The sequence below is a fragment of the Engystomops pustulosus genome, chromosome 3 (assembly GCF_040894005.1).
Source record: "Engystomops pustulosus chromosome 3, aEngPut4.maternal, whole genome shotgun sequence".
NCBI classification, from domain to species: Eukaryota; Metazoa; Chordata; class Amphibia; order Anura; family Leptodactylidae; genus Engystomops; species Engystomops pustulosus.
The window spans coordinates 148,915,055-148,929,434 of record NC_092413.1 but is presented as its reverse complement, the minus strand read 5'-3'; the positions used below and the strand labels follow the sequence as shown (position 1 = coordinate 148,929,434).

Sequence of the window (14,380 nt, the reverse complement as noted above, 5' to 3'; positions counted from 1 at the left end):
AATGTGTCAACAAAAACTACCATAATGTAAAGATTTTTATTTATGTAAGCTATTTTTAGACTCACTGATGGTAGACCCCTAACACTTATATGTACCTCTCATCCAGTCCTGTGCCATGTTTTTCATAAACTGGAATGGCGGAAATATGTAGGAGTAGGCTGTCCTGCACCTGCTCCAAGCAGAGAGCCGTGACATCACCCGGCTCTGCAAACCTTGCGGTAGTATCTTCCTTGCACAGCCAGCAGCATAAGCAAGATACTGGGGCACATTTACTTACCCGGTCCAGTCGCGATCCCGCGGCACGTTGTCCAACGCTGAATCAGGTCTTCCGGGATGCACTAAGGAAGTGCGCCCGATATCCGGCAGGTGTCGCTGCTGCGCCGAGGTCCGCCGGAGTTCACCTTCGTCGTCCTGGTGCATGTGAATGCTATTCTTGCGACACAAATTCTTTTTTAAATTCCACGGTTTTTCAGAATCTGTCGGGTTGTCCGACGGCCACGGCCCCACGATTTCTGTGCCGTGAAAGCCGGCGCCGATGAGACACAATCCGATCATGTGCGCAATTCGGCGCAAATCGGAAATATTCGTGAAACCCAACAAAGTGCGGCGTTCGGACCCTTAGTAAATGAGCCCCACTGTCACGCATGTGCAGGATTTGCAAACAGCCAGGTGACATCACCGGCTCTCTGCCAGGAGTAGTAGTGGGTCGAGGCAGCCAGCCTTGTACTGAAAGAGGGTATAAATTAAAAGACAGCAGAGAGCAGAAGGGGTTTATTGATGTCCACAGAGCCCCACATGCCAATTTTGTAAAAAGTTTTTTTCTACAAATTTCTGGCATTCCAAAGGAAAAACAATGGCAGAACTGCGCTTTTTGTCAATTCCAATACATTCTTTAATTGAAAACAAAATGCTACAGCAGAGAATTTCAATTTGTCCTGTAGAATAGAAGCCTTTGTATTGCTCTTTAAAATGAGAAAAGACATTTAAATCAGAACTAATAATATGCCACCTTGTCTAGGTAAGGGATTGTCTTCTCAAAGGTCGTCTTTTGGAGAGGTTCTACTCCCAACTTAAGAGACGTCAGTCAGGTCTTAAAGGGAACCTGTCATCAGAAATTGGCACTGGCAGTATGTTGTAAAGTAGCTAAGCAGTTTCTAGAACATGTTTCCTACATGGCCTAGTGTGGTGGCATCATCCAAAAATTCAACTTTGAAGATAGATGTAAATCGGTTTTATGAATTCAAGGAGGCGGAGAGTTTAACAGTGAAGTCAATCTTTTCCTGCATTAGAATGCCCCCTTCACTGTAATTGATGGTCCTGTGTCCAGGGGCATCATTGATCAGATCTCCTGAAGTCCAGCGAATAATTTCAATCACATGGTAGGAGGTGTTCAGAATCAGAAAGATGCTTGACTTCAATGTTAAACTCTCCGCCTCACTGATTTTATACAACTTACTCACATCTAACTTCAAAGTTAATTTTGTGGATACCACCACTGTCATGAAAGAAACATGATCTAGAAGCTGTTCATCTGCTTTACAATATACTGGTAGTGACTTATGAGGCCGATTGACAGGTTCCCTTTAAATGCTTCCCAAATCAAGAATAGAACGTTACAGTGAGGATTATCTTTTCATGAAAATCTACCTAAGTAGGGCAGGAAAATTTGACTACAGATAGCTGCAAGTACTCTAGTTCCATTCTGAAATCACTGCCCCGTTGACATCTATTTCACTTGCAGATAAATCTGTCAATCTTTCTTTAAACCACTGGAAGCATTCTGTGGGATGTAGACAATTCTAATATAATTGCTACGGATTCCTTACTTTTCATATACAGTTCTAAATAAGTGTGTTGCTTGGTAATTGGATAGATCAAAGCCGGAAGAAAAGAGTTTGGACCAATATGTGGAGAAAAATCACCTGGAAGAATAGAAACAGGAAGTAACAGTGTTCAGATTCTGTTCCATAGTGATAATTCTGGGGAGAATGGAGGATGGAGACTATCCTATACTGTCACAGGTAACCTGATAATCATTTTAACCTTTATGACTATTCAGTGTTTTCTCTACCTCTAAATGAGCAATATATAATTGTCTATGAGTCATGTAGCAGTTCGTGTTACATATGGTTCATGAAAGCTATGGTCTGTATAATGATTTCCTCCGCACAAACTCTTTCCTGCATAGAATAATGGAAAAACAATATTATTAATAGAATGTGATTTTAGGTGTCTCTTGTGCTGGCCTTCAGCCACCCATAAATGGGAAAATTGAACCATCTCAATTGGAATACACCTTCAAAGACCAAGCAGTGATCACATGTAACCCTGGATATAGAATTATAAAGGTAAGTCATAGTTATTCCTGCGCGTACTACATTCAATCTTATACTACCATCTGTAGGTCTCATAAACATCTAAACAAAGGCATTCCCCGATTGAAGGACACCCAACTTACAGATGACCCCTCGTTACAGACGGACCTCTCTGCCCCCCTGTGACCTCTAGTGAAGCTCTCTGGAGGCTTTGCTTTAGTCCCAGGCTGCAATGTTCAGCTGTAAGATTTCCAGAATTAAATATTTATTGATAATCCGTCTTCCCATGACAGCAAAAAATGTGAAAATCCAATTGTCACTGGATAAAAACATCTTGTCTAGAGCTAAAATTATGAAATATACCAGTTCTGACTTGCATACAAATTCAGCTTAAGAACAAACCTAAAGAACCTATCCTACAAAACCCGGGGACTGCCTGAACAATTCATTTTAATTGTATTCTACTATATAAAATACTAGCTGTAGCTCCCAGCATTGCCAGGGATAGTAAATAACTGCTCTTAGCTGTAACAAAATAAAATGGGTTGACAAAAAATATTTTATATGTATCTCTCTCTCTGACTGTCTCTCTCTTTGGCTGTCTTAGTGTCTCTCTTTTTCTGACTGACTGTCTTTGTCTGTCTCTAATTGTATGATTGTCTCTGATTGTCTCTAATTGTCTGACAGTCGCCGACTGTCACTATGACCGTTTCTGTCTCTGAGTGTCTCTGTCTCTATGTGTGTCTATCTATCTCTGACTGTCTCTGTCTCTGACTGTATCTGACTGTCTCAGTCTGTCTTTGACTTCAGTTTTCTCTGACTGTCTCTGTCTCTGACCATTTCTGTCTCTGAGTGTCTTTGACTGTCTCTGCCTCTGATTGTCTCTGGCTGTCTCCGTCACCAACTGTCTGTCTTCAACTATCTCTGTCTGTGTCTGACTATCTCTATCTGTCTCTGTCTCGGTTTTATGGCTCCAACTGTCTATCTCTGACTGTGATGGTTTCTGACAGTCTCTGTATTTGTCTCTGACTCTCTGTCTCTGACTGTCTCTTACTGTTTTTATCTCTGACTGTCACTTTGTCTATGGTTGGGCTTCTCAGAAGTGTCTTAGAGCAGAATAGAGATGAGCAAACACACTCGTCCGAGCTTGATGCTCGTTGCTCGGACGAATACTTCGCCAGCTCGAGAAAAATGGCATCTCCCGCCGTTTTATTTTTGGCGGCCAGAAACAGAGCCAATCACAAGCCAGGAGCCTCTGCACTCCACCCAGCATGACGTGGTACCCTTACACGTCGATAGCAGTGGTTGGCTGGCCTGATCAGGTGACCCTGGAATAGACTAGCCCCTGCCCGCACTGCTCGCATCATTCTCTGTCTGGATGCCATTAGGGAGAGATCTGCTGCTGCTGCAGGGATGGCATTAGGGTGTTATATTAGCTTAGTGTTAGGCAGGAGTGAGTCTACAAGAACCCAACAGCCCTTCTTAGGGCCAGAATAGCGTTATATATATATTTTTTTTTATTTGCTAGTGGCTGGGCTTGCTGGCACTAGTAGTGCAGCTAGTACCATATTGTGAGGAATTTGCAGGGAGACTTGGGAATGTTTTATTTAGCTCTAAGTGACACACATATCTATCTCAAACACCAAAGTGGGACAATATATTAGGGGTTTGATTGAATTAGGCACAGTCTGCTGCAGTCCACCCATGTCACCGAAATCAGCACTCCTCCAGCTCCTCCACCTCAGCCTCCTTCCCCCCCAGTCTGCCGCCTCCCAGGAAAATTTGGCATTTGAACTGGCATACTCTGAGGAACTGTTTTCTGGACCCATCCCAGAGTCACAAACCACTTGTCCGGTTGCTTCTGAGCACTTTCCCGATGCCCAGGTTTTCCACCGGTCGCAGTCTGTGGGTGATGATGACATTGTTGACATAGTGGAAGAAGTGTGTAAAGAGTTGTTGGACGATGAGGAGACACGGTTGTCAGACAGTGGTGAAGTTGTTGTCAGGGCAGGAAGTCCAAGGGGGGAGCAGACTGAGGGATCGGAGGATGATGAGGTGACAGACCCAAGCTGGGTTGATAGGCCGGTTGAACACAGTGCTATTGAGACGGAGGCGAGTCCTGGACGAGAACAGGTTGGAAGAAGCAGTGGTGGGGCCAGACGGAGAGGCAGGGCCAGAGCTGGTGCATCAGCGCCAAATGTTTCACGTAGTGAAGCTCCCGTGGCGAGGGCTAGATTTTCGGAAGTCTGGAGGTTGTTTAAAGAAACACCGGATGACCGACGGACTGTGGTGTGCATCCTGTGCCACACCATGATCAGCAGGGGTTCCACCACTACCAGCTTAACCACCACCAGTATGCGCAGGCATATGAATGCTAAACACCCCACTCAATGGAACCAGGGCCGTTCACCTCCGGCCGGGCACACCACTGCTCCTTCCCCTGTGTCATCTGCTAGTCAGCCCCCTGCCCAGGACCCCGGCGGAAACACCTCCCATGCAAAAAATACATCTTCGCCTCCACGATCCTCCACAGCATCCAGCAATGTCTCCATGCGCAGCGTTCAACTTTCGACACCCCAGACGCTGGAGCGCAAGAGGAAATACAGTGCAACCCACCCACACGCCCAAGCCCTCAACATCCACATCTCCAAATTACTTAGCCTGGAGATGCTGCCCTATAGGCTGGTAGAGACCGAGGCCTTTCTTAACCTCATGGCGGCAGCCGCCCCTCGGTATTCGGTCCCAACCCGCCACTACTTTTCCCGATGTGCCGTCCCAGCCCTGCACCAGCACGTGTCAGACAACATCATCCGTGCCCTGACCAAGACCATTTCTGACAAGGTCCACCTGACCACGGACACGTGGACGAGTGCTGCCGGGCAGGGCCACTACCTATCGCTAACGGCACATTGGGTTAACTTGGTGGAGGCTGGGACCGAGTCTGACCCTGGGGCTGGTTATATACTGCCGACGCCGAGGATTGTGGGTCGAGGTCTCTCAGGCCTACTATGCCTCCTCCTCCTCCCACCCCTCCCCCACCTCCTCCTCTGAATTACCATCTGTGGGCATGGCGCCATCAGTCGGTAGCTCTAGGCACAGCAGCAGTGCCGTCGCTAAGCAACAGCAGGCGGTGCTCAAACTGCTGAGCCTAGGCGATAAAAGACACACCGCCCAAGAGCTATTACAGGGCATCACGGCGCAGACTGATCTGTGGCTGGCACCGCTGAACCTGAAGCCAGGCATGGTTGTGTGTGACAACTGCCGTAACCTGGTGGAGGCTCTGCAACTCGGCAGACTGACACATGTGCCATAGTTCAGCGGTTCCTCAAGACATACCCCAATCTGTCTGATTTGCCCGCGAAGGTGCGCAGCATCTGTGCGCATTTCAGGAAGTCCAGCACAGATGCTGCCACTCTCAGGGCAGCGCAGCGCCACCTCCAACTGCCCGCTCACCGACTGTTGTGCCCACGAGGTGGCATTCAACATTAACCATGTTATCCAGAGTTTACCAGCAGCGCAGAGCGATTGTAGACTGCCAGATGTCAACTTCCACCAGAACTGGTAGTTAGGTCAGTCAGCTTCCTCAAGTCTACAATGAGGAGTGGACGTGGATGTCTGATATCTGTCAGGTGCTGAGTAACTTTGAGGAGTCAACACAGATGGTCAGTGGCGATGCCACCATCATCAGCCTCACCATCCCGCTGCTTGGCCTGTTGAAAAACTCTCTGGTCAGCATGAAGTCGGAAGCTTTGCGCTCGTCACAAGAGACGGGGGAAGAAGTTTCCCTTGCTGATAGCCAAAGCACCCTCAGGTCTGTTTCTCAGCGCATATCGGAGGAGGTGGAGGAGGATGAGGAGGAAGAGGAGGAGAATGTTGGCGAGACAGAAGAGGGAGGCATTGCTCAGTCCTTCACTGTTCAGCGTGTATGGGCAGAAGAAGAGGAGTTGGAGGAGGAGGAAATGGACAGTCAGGGCAGTGAGGGGAGTGAATTCTTGCGAGTTGGGACTCATGCATATGGCAGATTTCATGCTAGGCTGCCTATCCCGTGACCCTCGCGATCAAAGAATTTATTCCAGCACCAATTACTGGGTATTCACTCTCCTGGACCCACGATACAAGCAAAATCTTTCCACTCTCATCCCTGGAGAGGAAAGGAGTGTGAGAATGCATGAATGCACAAGCTGAAACAGTATTTCCCTTCTGACAGCGCTAGCGGCAGAGGGCGTAGTTCTGCGGGACAAGTAGCGAGGGAGAGTAGGTGAGCAGGCAGCTTGTCCAGCACTGGCAGGGGTACGCTTTACAAGGCCTTTGCCAGTTTTATGTCACCCCAGCAAGACCTGTCCCCAGTCTCGGCAGAGTAGGGCTGATCTTTACAGAAAGATGGTGAGGGAGCACATAGCTGACAATACCATCGTCCTAAATGATCACACAGCTCCCTACAACTACTGGGTTTCAAAGCTGGACATGTGGCACGAACTGGCGCTGTACGCCTTGGAGGTTCTTGCCTGCCCTGCCACTAGCGTGTTGTCTGAGTGGGTTTTCAGTGCAGCTGGTGGCATCATCACCGATAAGCGTACACGCCTGTCGACTGACAGCTCTTACAGGCTGGCGCTTATCAAGATGAATAAAGCCTGGATTTCTCAGGATTTCCATTCTCCACCAAGGGAAAAAAGCTCAACCTGAATAATGTATGCACTCCTCCTCCTCATTTTTCTCCTTCTCCTCCTCTTTGTACACTAAAGCAGAGGAAACTGGCTATTTTCTGCCAGGGCCAACTGGCTCTAGCTATAGTACTCTATGTATTTAATTTTTCTGGAGGGCCACCTACCCGGTCCTCTGTTTTAAAAAATTTTTGGGAGTGCCAAATACAGGTACTATATAATATTTAATTTTTCTGGAGGGCCACCCACCCGGTCCTCTGGTTTGAAAACTTTTTTGGACTGCCACTTACAGGCACTCAATCTATTTAATTTTTCTGGAGGACCACCTACCTGCTCCTCTGGTTTGAAAACTTTTTTGGACTGCCACATACAGGAACTCAATCTATTTAATCTTTCTGGAGGACCACCTACCTGCTCCTCTGGTTTGAAAACTTTTTTGGACTGCCACATACAGGCACTATCCATATTTAATTGTCTCCATAGCAGCCTCCACACGTCGTCTTTATAGCTGCCTCCACACATTGTCTCAATTGCTACCTCCACACATCATCTCCATAGCTGCCTCCCAAAGTCGTCCATATAGCTGCCTCCATACATCGTCCCCTTAGCAAACGAGCTGTGTCAGGCAGAATTTTGGGTTGTTTTCATGGCTTCCACATCAAACTTTTTAACTTTGTCGCCACCTTGCTGTGTTATCCACAAAATATACTGGCAAACTTTTATCATTTACCGATTTTATTTCAGCGCTTCTTGCGCATCCGTTTACGTTCCCCTCACCCACCATAACCAAGCCAATTACTTATAAGAACAGTACTACACTTGATCTTATACAAATGGTTCTTAGAAGTGCTGTTTGTAGCCCCCGCCTGCTTTGAAAATTATAATTTTTTCAAAGTAAACTCTTCTGGCCCCCAGGTTCATTTTGGGTGGGGAGGAGCCGAGAGACAGGGGCTTGGACAGGCAAAAGCTCGCCTGGCAGCGGACCGCCAGCTCCATCCCAAGATTAGGCAGCCTCAGAGGCATCCATGCATACTGCCCCTGCTGTTTCCTGTCCATTTCGCCTCCACGATCCTCCACAGCGTCCACCAATGTCTCCATGTGCAACTTTCAACTGTCTATACCCCAGACGCTGGAGCGCGAGAGGATATACAGCACATCATCCCCTTATCAAACGAGCTGTGTCAGGCAGAATTTTCAGGTGTTTCACCAGATACATAATGGAACTCGGCGCATCTGTCGCCGCCATGCTGGAGACCTGAAGTTGCAATCATAGCTGCGCAATATGGATGCCCCATACTGTCGCTCTTAATCATGAAAGTCGTCTCCATGGCTGCCTCCACATGTCGTCCCCTTATCAAACAAGCTGTGTCAGGCTCATTTTTTGGGTGTTTCTCCAAATACGCTATGGAACTTGGTCACTATGTCGCCACCATGCTGTGTTATCGATTAAATATACTGTCAACCTTTTGTTCACATAGGAAATCATTTCAGCGCTTCTTGCTCACCTCCTTTGATTCCTCTCTGCCGCCTTAACCAGGCAAAATACTGATACATACAGTGCTACACGTTATGCTAGCCAAAAGGAATTTTTTTAATTGGTTTGAAGCCTGAGTCCATTTGGGGTATGTCGCCATGCCACTCTCTAGCCTGCCACTGCTGTCGCTGCCTCTGCATGCCATTTTCTATAGTGTCAGGGTCAATTATTGGATGTTTTAGATGCTATCTAGCCTTATTCGGTCACTCTGTCATCGCCATGCTATTGCCCATAATTTTGGCATAATGGTGCGATTAAGCAGCCTCAGAGGCATCCATGCATGCTGCCCCTGCTGTTTCCTGTCCATTTCCGTGGTGTTTCCATCATTTTCTAAGGTTTCCAGGTGTTTGGCCAAGCTTCCCTGTGCAGACCCTTGTTCCCCTTGAAAAATGCTCGAGTCTCCCATTGACTTCAATGGGGTTCGTTATTCAAGACGAGCACTTGAGCATCGGGAAAAGTTTGTCTCGAATAACGAGCACCCGAGCATTTTAGTGCTCGCTCATCTCTAGAGCAGAACTGTTGTAGTTGCCCATAGCTCAACTTTAATTTTCCCTCAGCTGTTTAAAAAATTACAGCTGATCTCAGATTGGTGTCCATGGGCAACTGAAACAGTTTTACCTCAGACATTTCTGATAAATCCCCCCTATCTCTGCATCCCTATCCATATTACCTCACACATGACCTATCTTATTCTCATTGTTTATAGTAAACAATCATAGTTCGGAGCTCATATTAACCCCTACGGGACTCTTTTGGCCTCTTTCGGCCTTAAAGGGCACCTACCACCACAAATCTACCTATAAAGGTAGATTGGGTGGTAGGTGGATCAATGGGACGTGAGGATAGCCCTTTTAAGGGCTAATCCTCACGTCCCTGCACTTTTTTAATAACTTTAATTTGGTATTTATTCAAATTTACTTATGCGGCTACCGGGGCGTGGAGTAGCCGCATATGAGATTACACGAGGCGGCTACTCCACGCCCCGGTAGCCATTTTACCCCTCCTACTCACCCATCTTCGGCGCGCAGCTCCGCGTAGCTGCGCGCCCTCGTCCGGCGATCCTGCCGTCTGCGCATGCGCAGAAGAGCAGGCCCGCGCCTGCGCGGTCACAACTCCGAAACAGGCGCGGGCCTGCTCTTCTGCGCATGCGCAGACGGCAGGATCGCCGGACGAGGGCGCGCAGCTACGCGGAGCTGCGCGCCGAAGATGGGTGAGTAGGAGGGGTAAAATGGCTACCGGGGCGTGGAGTAGCCGCCTCGTGTAATCTCATATGCGGCTACTCCATCTTCGCCCCGGTAGCCGCCCATCTTCGCCCCGGTAGCCGCATAAGTAAATTTGAATAAATACCAAATTAAAGTTATTAAAAAAGTGCAGGGACGTGAGGATTAGCCCTTAAAAGGGCTATCCTCACGTCCCATTGATCCACCTACCACCCAATCTACCTTTATAGGTAGATTTGTGGTGGTAGGTTCCCTTTAAGGATGCGGTCCCATTTTTCAAATCTGCCCCCTGTCTCTATATGTGCTTATAGCTTTGGAACAATATAAGATATTGATACCCAATCTCTCCCGATTACAGTGATACCCCACATGTGGTGGTAACCTGCTGTATGGGCGCACGGCCGGGCATAGAAGGGAAAGACGCCATCCAGATCAGATTTGCATTGTCACATTGTACAGGCTATAATTTTTTTAGTTTTTTTTTATTGTGTACCAATAGGGGCTTATTTTTTTGCCACATGAGATGCACTTTTATGGTACATAATTTTGGGGCATCTATAGCTAATTGGTGAGATTTCATTAACTCTTTGTTGGTGGAGGAAATGAAAATCATCATTTTTTGGGACATTTTTTTGTGGGTTTTTATTGGCCGTTTACCCTACCATAAAAATAGTAAATTAATTTTATTCTATGGGTCACCACAATTACGAAAATACCTCATTTATATAGTTTTTAAATTTTTTTCCCATTTTTACTGAATAAAAAGTAATTTGGCGAAAATATTAATTTTGGCCTCACCGACTTTTATATGCATAGCTTTTTTATTTTTCGGCTTACAAATCTCATTAAGGAATTATTTTTTGTGAGAAGGATTGTTCTATTTAGTGGTCTTATTTTAGAGTGCATAACTTTTTTTAAATCACTTTTTAGAGCATTTTTTAAAGGGTATTAATTAAAAATAATCTTTTTTTCAGAGCATTTTTTGAGGTTGTTTTTTACGAGGTTCACTTTGCTGGTACAATATCGATTCTGTTTTATTATGAAGATTATCACGGACGTAGCGATACCAAATATGTGGGGTTTTGTCTATTGTTTTTTACAATTTTACTGAATAAAAACTAATTTGGAGAAAATTTTGTTCATTTTAGCATGACCTTCTTTTCATATGCAGAACTTTTTTAATTTGAGTAGAGTTGAGTGAGTAGAGTTGTTCTTTTTAGTGGTCTCATTTTAGAGTGCATAACTTATTTTAATTACTTTTTAGAGCATTTTTTTAAAGGTATTAATGAAAAATTATCTTTTTTCTGAACGTTTTTTTGCGTTTTTTTTTCCCTGGCGCTTAACGTGCAGGTCCAGTAGCAATTCTGTTTTATTATACAGATTATATCGGACGCGGCAATACCAAATATGTGTTGATTTTACTGTTTTTCACTTTTTTTTACTTGAACTTGAACGAGGGATGCTCTAATCGCTGGTTCAAGTCCAATACACTGCTCTACAATACTTCTTCATTGTAGAGCAGTGTAAACTGTCTGAGCATGCAGACGCATACTCAGACAGTTTACAGTCAGACCCGGAAGGGGTCTGACTGCTGAGGACATTGGGCAGCCCCGGAGCACTCGGCAGACGTCGGGGCTGCCCAGAAGAGGATCGGATCCCCCGGTAAGTGGCACGGGGGATCCGATTCATAGCAGAAACGCCCTTACAAGCCGTGGTCATGCTTCACCGCGGCGTGTAAGGGGTTAACACCCGCGATCAGAGCCGGTTCCAATCGCGGGTGTCAGCTGACAGCCGCTGCTTCTGGTACCGGCTCCGTTCGTGAGCCGGTGCCAGAAGCAGGACGTTATAGTGCGTCCTGGTGCGCTAAGTATCTAGCCACCGGGACATACTATAACGTCCAGGTGCGCCTAGGGGTTAATGATTTCTTTATACATGTTTCGCTGATGGCTCTAACCATGGGATTAAAACCACCATTCTTCTAAAAAACACTTTTATTGATGCCTTGTGTTACTAAAGATCTTGTAATGGATGTGGGAGGAGCTGCAGCATACAGTCAAGCTACCCCCGATTTCTAACAGCCACTAATATTGCTGACCTGGCCTCCCTCAGGAATGAGGTAGGAGGGATTGAGGGAGTTCAGAGAGATGTTGCCCGTGTCTTCCTCGTTGAAGAGAATTCCTGAGGGAGGGGTAAAATGAAGGAGGTAAGAAAGATGCTGACAGTGTGTAACTCACTAAAAAGAATTCCTGAGGGAGGGGGAATGAGAGATCTTATTTCTCTTCAGTGAATCACACACAGCAAATGTCTCTTACAACTCCCTGATTCCCCACTTCTCATTCTTGAGAGGGGTCATGTTATCAGTAGCAGTTGGGAGGGAGGTATCTGTACTGTACAGCTTTCCCTGCCTCTATGACTGGATCTTTGGAAACAGAAATTATCTGTAAAAGGCTTTTTTAGAAGATTGTTGGCTCTAATCTTATGATAAATAAAGACATTTAAAAGGTACTGTGTGCAGTTTGTGACAGTGTCACTGATGAAAGGGCAACATGTGGATGATCTATCTCCCTGTACATCTTGTATCATTATTATTATGTATTATTTCTAGTCCTAGAAATTGTCAACAATACCTTATTCTTTCCTTAAGATGTGTCCAATTGCTGCTTTTATTTCTTTTATACATTACACCATTACTGAAAAAAATCTTTTTTATTTCTCCTCTCTCAGTGCTAAAAAGGTCAAACCCACTCAGTCTCTTACCTCTGTCCCTCAGCTCCTACATCACACTCTCCCAAGCAGCCAGGGCTCATAGGCAATGTGCAGGACATAGCCACAGGGAACGTCGGGGCTGAAGGTTGGTGTTAGGAGATCTAGTGGCCTTGATGAGGTGTAGAGAGATGACTGCATGGTTGACTTCCCTGACCTGCTTGAATTAAAGTGCTTTTTAAACAACAGTGAAATGTATAGAAAAAATAAAAACAGCAATTTGAAGTACAAGAATAAGGTACTGGAGGCGATTTATGGGGCATATCCAAAGTGACAGATTCCCTTTAAATCTTGAAAGACAAATTATTTACCTAGAAAGGATAGTATGCATTAATTGAAGGCAGCTTAACCCCTTAGGGACCTAGGACAAAAATGTAAATCCAGGTAGGCATGAAATTCCCAACCCTGGACGTATATTTTCATCCACAACAGCAGTGCAGGTGTTCAGCTGAATGAGATAGTCGTGATCCCAGCTGCTTAACCGTTAACCTGTCAGAGACAGGATCTATCAGTGTGCGAGTCAGCCTGTGCATCTACTACAACAGCAACAAGTACTACTAGTTTATTACTTTGAACAAGCAATCAGATAATGGCTTGTTGAAGTCCCAGAATGGGACAGTAAAATAATTTTAAAAAAAAGTGCAAAAAAAGTGATCAAAAAGTCACATTTACACAACTCATCACGCAAAAAATAAGACCTAATAGAGCTCAATCAACAAAAAATTAAAAAGGCAATGTGAAAATAACAGATTTTTCTCTCCAAATGTGTTTTTATTATTCAAAATTATTTGCACATAAAAACACAATATAAATGGAATAATTATCATAGTTGTACTTACCCATAGAACATAAATAACATGTCTATGCTATACAGTGTATAAAACAAAACATAAAAGTTAACCATATGCCCTCCCTTCTCCCTCCTAAGAGCTTTGGTGAGCATAGCCGCCTGCTTTTCAGTGATGTGCACTGCTACGGTATGAGATTTCCCGAGAGCTTGGTGATGTCCCCAGCTCTCGGAAGGGTGAAAGAGAGGGCGGGGACAATTATGGTAATAGCTTATAGCTGAGCACCCTGTCACTCATTAGAATAATTATAAAAAAAAGTTTTTGCACCAAAATTGCTTATTTACTGACCTTTACAAGACCTGAAGCTTTACAACACCTGTCGAAAGGTATGTTTGACTAATAATGCCTGTTTCCAAGTTGTAGATTTCCTTTAAAGTCCAGAGCTGCATTCACAATTCTGCAGTTATTATTGGATAAAGTTAAATACTATAAAATGTTTAACGATGAATTCTGAATACAGTGGAAAACTCATTTTGACATTTTCTATAATGTCAATTGCCAGAGCAACATCTGTGTATGGAATCCTGGGAGTTTTTAAGTCGTAACCCTACAAAATTGTTAATGCAGTTTTACTTTTCATTCTGGGCAAAATAAATAAAATAATATACTTTTAGTTATTCATCTTGTATTGCAGATTCCTTTTCTTTGGAAACTGTAAAATGTATCCCTTAAAAAAACTATTGTTGAACTACCAGTGAAAACTTTTCAACCAATAGAATGAAAGTTTTTTGGGGTTTTTTTTCGTTTACTAGGACAGCATGGAAATAGAAAGTCTCCAGATTGAGTGCAGGAAAGATGGAACATGGAGTAATGAGGTTCCAAGATGTCAAAGTAAGAAACATGCCATTATCTGATATAGAACCAGCACATATCTCCAGAACACATCATTATTTCTCATTGTGAGGGTTGTTCCGCACTATTGCAGATTCTTCAGCAAAGCGCAACTTTTAATGGCAAGAAATGTTTGCTAATTTCTATAGGTCTTTAAGCGTCATTTAAGATCAAGTGCATTCCTTTTTAATTATATTTATTAAACCAC

General features: G+C 44.8%; 1 protein-coding gene across 3 annotated transcripts in view; it reads left to right on the top strand.

Annotated features, from left to right (window-relative positions):
• Window positions 1-14,380, top strand: part of MASP1 (MBL associated serine protease 1) — a 74,351-nt gene that overhangs the window by 23,497 nt on the left and 36,474 nt on the right. For all 3 annotated transcript variants that reach the window (XM_072142531.1, XM_072142530.1, XM_072142532.1), the window contains exons 6-8: window positions 1,874-2,021; window positions 2,230-2,348; window positions 14,094-14,172. In XM_072142531.1, the coding sequence (XP_071998632.1) occupies window positions 1,874-2,021; window positions 2,230-2,348; window positions 14,094-14,172 (346 nt within the window). The remainder of the gene's footprint in view (window positions 1-1,873; window positions 2,022-2,229; window positions 2,349-14,093; window positions 14,173-14,380) is intronic.